The sequence below is a fragment of the Trachymyrmex cornetzi genome, unplaced genomic scaffold, assembly GCF_001594075.2.
Source record: "Trachymyrmex cornetzi isolate Tcor2-1 unplaced genomic scaffold, Tcor1.1 scaffold220, whole genome shotgun sequence".
Classification (NCBI taxonomy): domain Eukaryota; kingdom Metazoa; phylum Arthropoda; class Insecta; order Hymenoptera; family Formicidae; genus Trachymyrmex; species Trachymyrmex cornetzi.
The window spans coordinates 114,576-119,543 of NW_017296848.1; the positions used below are offsets into that span (position 1 = coordinate 114,576).

General features: G+C 35.3%; 1 protein-coding gene across 1 annotated transcript; it reads right to left on the reverse strand.

The window, feature by feature from the left end:
* Positions 1–383: 383 nt before the first annotated feature.
* Positions 384–4,122, reverse strand: LOC108760121 (glucose dehydrogenase [FAD, quinone]). The gene is made up of 3 exons (XM_018505915.1): positions 4,091–4,122; positions 3,206–3,735; positions 384–1,754 (listed from the first exon to the last, which is right to left on the reverse strand). Exons 2-3 carry the CDS (start codon positions 3,720–3,722, stop codon positions 460–462), a joined length of 1,812 nt encoding a protein of 603 aa, XP_018361417.1. The 5' UTR covers positions 3,723–3,735; positions 4,091–4,122; the 3' UTR covers positions 384–459.
* Positions 4,123–4,968: the final 846 nt, after the last annotated feature.

Consider the following 4,968-nt stretch of genomic DNA (forward strand, 5'->3'; position numbering starts at 1 on the left):
TATTAAGGATGCCGAAAATCTAAAAAAAAGTTTTTTTTTTCAATAATTAATTTTTTTTGAAATTTTTTTTTTGGAAATCCATTATTTTCTTGAGAGTTCTGTTTGCCCCCCAAAGAGTTCTATCGATTGTTCTATATGGATGAAAGCTCTAAAATGAATAGTAAAGAAGTTATAGCCCTTCAAAGTTTCAGAATCGTGAAATTGGCCCCCCCCCCCATATTTCAGATGGTGTTTTCACCCCTTTAATCGACGGAACTATTTCTAAAATTGATAGAGAACTCTAGAACTCTTGAGGGGGCAACCAGAACTCTACTTATTTTTTCAATTTTTGGAAAAAGTGGGGCCAGCTTCACAGAGGCGAGATTTTAAACATGCGCATTTCTTATTTTATAATGCTGCAATATTTAATGTTGATATCAATATAATTCCCTGAGCCTTTCATATATAATAAAGCGAATCTTACAACTCACTCTTCCAAGATTCCTTTATCATATCCGCGGCTTTCTCGCCGATCATATATATTCCCGCGTTCACGTGGCCAATGGGCATAGTGGGCATGATTGAAGCGTCCACTACTCTGAGTGCCTTGATTCCATAAACTCTTAGCTGCGGATCAACGACAGCGTAAGTGTCCGTCCGAGCGCCCATTTTGGCGGTCCCTATTTCATGATTCATCATGGACGGCAGATGCTTGATGGCACAACGCCAATAATCATCGGAAGCAAATTCAAACTGTTTACAGCCTGGTATTTTTAAATCATGCAATCGACTGCCGTAAGCCTGAAAGGCTTTGGTTTTGGATATGTTGATAGCGTGCTTTATCCCTTCCAGAATAATCTCTATATCAGCCGGATGGCTGAAAAAGTTTGGATCCATTTTGGGTGGCTCGAATGGGTCCTTCGATCGCAACATGAGACGGCCCACGCTTCTAGGATATTGAACGATCGGCCAGATGGACCAGGCGTCCTGCTCTTCGATCGGTTTATAGACGGTGTCGTACAGATCCTCTGAAAGTCTTAGAGCTCTTTTCAAAACCTGACCGTTGTCCGAATGTAGAGAACCAGACACAAAGAGAAGTTCAACGTCTGGTCTCTCGTCAGGAGCGTACTTGGTACTGATGAATGCTAGTGCCTCTGCACCTCCTGGAATCGATATCGGGCCACGTTTGTATAGAAGGTATTCCAGGAACACGTTTGGATCAAATAACAGCCTGCTTTGTAACAGCGACTCACTCTGATTCACCATGAAAGTCAATCCTAGGAAACCGACGTGTTCGTACATACTGTAACCGACCTTGGAGTCTTGAATTACTGGGATGTTCAATTCTTCAAGATGTTCTTTTGGTCCAATTCCCGACAGCATTAACAATTTCGCCGAGTCAATTGTACCGGCTGATAATAAAACTTCCTTTGAGCAGATCACTTTCTTCCATACGGTATCCTTGATGTATTCAACGCCGTAAGCTCGCTTATCCGCGTCGATTAGTATTTTAGTTACTCTAGCACCGGTGATAATCTCCAAGTTCGGTCGATTAATCTGCTCGAGATAGGCCGTGGCGCCAGTGCAACGCTTTCCATGACCCATGTTGACCTGAATGTACGAGAAACCTTTCTGATCTTGGCCATTGTAATCTACGATTTTATATCCCAACTCTTGTCCAGCATTTAGAAACGTAGTCGCCAACTTTGTATGATATGGGACATGTTCCACGCATAAATAACCGTTTTCATTGTGATACGAGGAGTTCTTGATACCTGAGCATAGGAATAATAGATTTCATCAATAGTATGGCAAGTCGCGACTTGAGATGATATTTGAAAAATTAATTTCCATTTTTGATATTCAAGAATGGTAGACTATTCCTAGAAATATCCTGAGTTTGACCATATGCGATTGACCACAGCTACTCACAGTGACCGATTAGAGTTTTTTCACTGGACGAGCGTTGTGAGTGGCTTGTGGTCAATCGTAATGTGATCAAATGTCTTCCACCAATTCCTTGTTATTTTCTTGTTACGTAGAATCTGTCAATTTATAGAAAATATTCTGGGCTTTCTTTTAATTTTAAGATTGTTTGAATAAATTAATCTGAAATTCAAGTTTTAAAAGTTTGAAGAAAAAAGGGAAAGTATATTATATAAAAGGGAAAATATTGTTTACGATCCCCTGGAAAAAAAAAACAATTTTATTGTTCTAAACTGGCAGTAGAATTTAATAATTGGAATCAAAATATTATCTTGAATTGAAATTTTGTTATAAAAATGAATGCCTTAGTTTTCGGCAATTAAAAATATAAATTCAATAAAATTCGTATAAGGGGGCTAAATGAGCCAAGCACGTTGTCTGTGCAAAAAATATATATTACAATTATAAAAATCTTCCAAACATTTCGGTTCTCAACGGAACTATCTTCAGTGGATACATAATTTACATTACGTGTGTTCTTATATATTCTTTCGTCTGTTACGCTTTGTTTGAGAACCGAAACGTTTGGAACATTTTTATAACTGTAACAATATATTTTTTGCACAGACAACGTGCATGACTCATTTAGCCCCCTTATACGAATTTTATTGAATTTAATATTTGCTGAGCCATTAAAGTTTTTTAATTTTAATTTAAAAATATAAAGTTTTCACTTATATAGACGATATAAGCGTCCGTATGTGGCAAAGAGCTTAAGAAAAATCTAAATTACATAAGAAAGAATATGTAGGATTTACGTGTTTATATGTAGACCGTCTGAAAAATTTCGAACGTCAGTATGAAGATGGTACTACTTGTCAAAACCATTTTGATATTATAATTGTACATGCATTGAAAATTGTAACTACTTTGGACGCTCAGTTGTTGTTTGATAGTCATTTGTGCCAGTTGATGTCAATGTTTTCGCAAAAATGGGAAAAATCGAATATCGGTAGTTGCCATGACAAAAATTTACGAATTGCGATTCGAATTGATTAACCATCCACCGTATTTATCAGATTTGGCCTCCGACGACTTTTTCTTGTTTCCTAGGCTCAAAGTTTGGCTTGGAGGACAGAGATTTTCATCAAACAAAAACACTGACACAAATCGACTGGCATAAATGACTATCAAACAACTGAACGTCCAAAATGTAAGAAATTTTGATAATCCATTGAATATAATCTGGAAAGACTAATTGTAAGTAGAAAGAGAAAGGAGAGAGGTGTCGTACAAGTACCTGGTACATTAAATCTTTCACTTTTTTTAAAATACGGCAGAACGTCCGCGTAAGACCAGCCCACGTTGCCCAAACTAGTCCATTTGTCGTAGTCAAATTTGTTTCCACGTGTATGGATCATATAGTTCAAGATACTCGTGCCGCCTAAACCTCTACCTCGTGGCCAAGAGCACTGATGATTCACCATACCTAGACAGGCATTCTTTTGCGGTTCTACGTTGTAACCCCAATTGTAACCAGTTAATTGAAAATAGCCGACAAATAGTGGAATCCGATTCAAGAAGTTTGGCATATAGCCCGCTTCCAGTAACAGAATTCTCCATTTCTTATTCTCTGATAGACGATTGGCTAACACAGAACCTGATGATCCGGCTCCTACGATGATAAAATCATATCTACTATTGCTTGTAAATTTTTTCTCATTTCCAGGTGAATGGATATAATTCTTGACAATGTCTAGGAAATTATGAGCACTGCTTGTTGCCACGATTATGATGAACAGCCACAATGTCCTCATGCTGTACAAGGTCCTGTAAATTTAAATTCACATTACACATACACACACCACATGCACGCGCGTGCGTATATATAAGATTTATAGCTGACGATTAAAAATATTATGTAAATTTGATATTTGTAAAACAAATACTTCCTTTAACATGTACAGACCACCTCATAACTCGTCTATTTAATTTTTTTTTCACACGCGCAATTCTTTTCGCTATTTAATAATAAATTTTAATAATTTTAAAACTTCCTGATGTTAAAAATTATGATTTAATACTAGGACAATATTTTGAAGTAATCATCTATATTATATGCGTGTGATTACTTTTTAATTATCTTAGTTTTTTAATAATTTCTTAGTAGGTCGATAATACACACCGTTTATGTGATAACGAGTCGCTATAGAGGGATTGCTTTTTGCGTGTCGACTTGCGTCCTCCTTGTACACTGTGCCAATCGTATTGGGATATTAATTCCTAAAGACCACAATTTCTCTACCACTTTGGAACGACAGTCCACAACCGACCACTCTCCCTTTCGAGATCCACCAGAGAAATGTACTTTCTCGTCTGATTTACGTAATACTTATCGTGTAATGTATTTGGACCGGAACCCCTTCTTGAATTGTTAGTGAATTGTTGTTTTAGGCTTTATTTATTATTGTCTTAAGCATTATTTTACATGCTTTTAATAACAATCTAATTTATTGCTCAATGGGCAATGCAATCGTTATGCAATAATAAAGAAGCGAATCAGGAACTTATAAATAAATAAATTGAAGGAGAAAACATTAATATATACGAGTCAAGTCAATTTGTAACTGATTAGGTTATAAAAGTTCTATTTTTTATTCCTTTATTAGACTACACTAGTAAATTTTCTTTTTTGCTTTCGCCAAATATCAAACATATATCTATTTTACTCCAAATTCCAAAAGTGTACATTAGTTTAGTTACAGAAAACAGATCTATAATGTGTCACGATTCTATTATTCTATTTTACTATCGTGAATTTTCTATGTCTGTTTTAATAACTATCTAAGTGTTATTTTATATTTACGTTTTATTAATATTTTATGATTATTAAATTTATAATCATATATATATATATATAAATATTGCATAAATATATGAGAATAGAAAGCGATTATTTCACTTTCTCTAGCATTTTAAGATTTTTCTGGCTTATTTAAATTATAATTTCATTATGCAATAAATTTAATTACATATATACCTATATATACAGGGGTCCTAAAA

Coding starts and splice junctions, on each gene's coding strand:
- LOC108760121 (XM_018505915.1), bottom strand. CDS start 3,722: ATGAGGACATTGTGGCTGTTCATCATAATCGTGGCAACAAGCAGTGCT. Junction 1,755..3,205: donor TGAAAGATTTAATGTACCAG/GTACTTGTACGA, acceptor TCCTATGCTCAG/GTATCAAGAACTCCTCGTAT.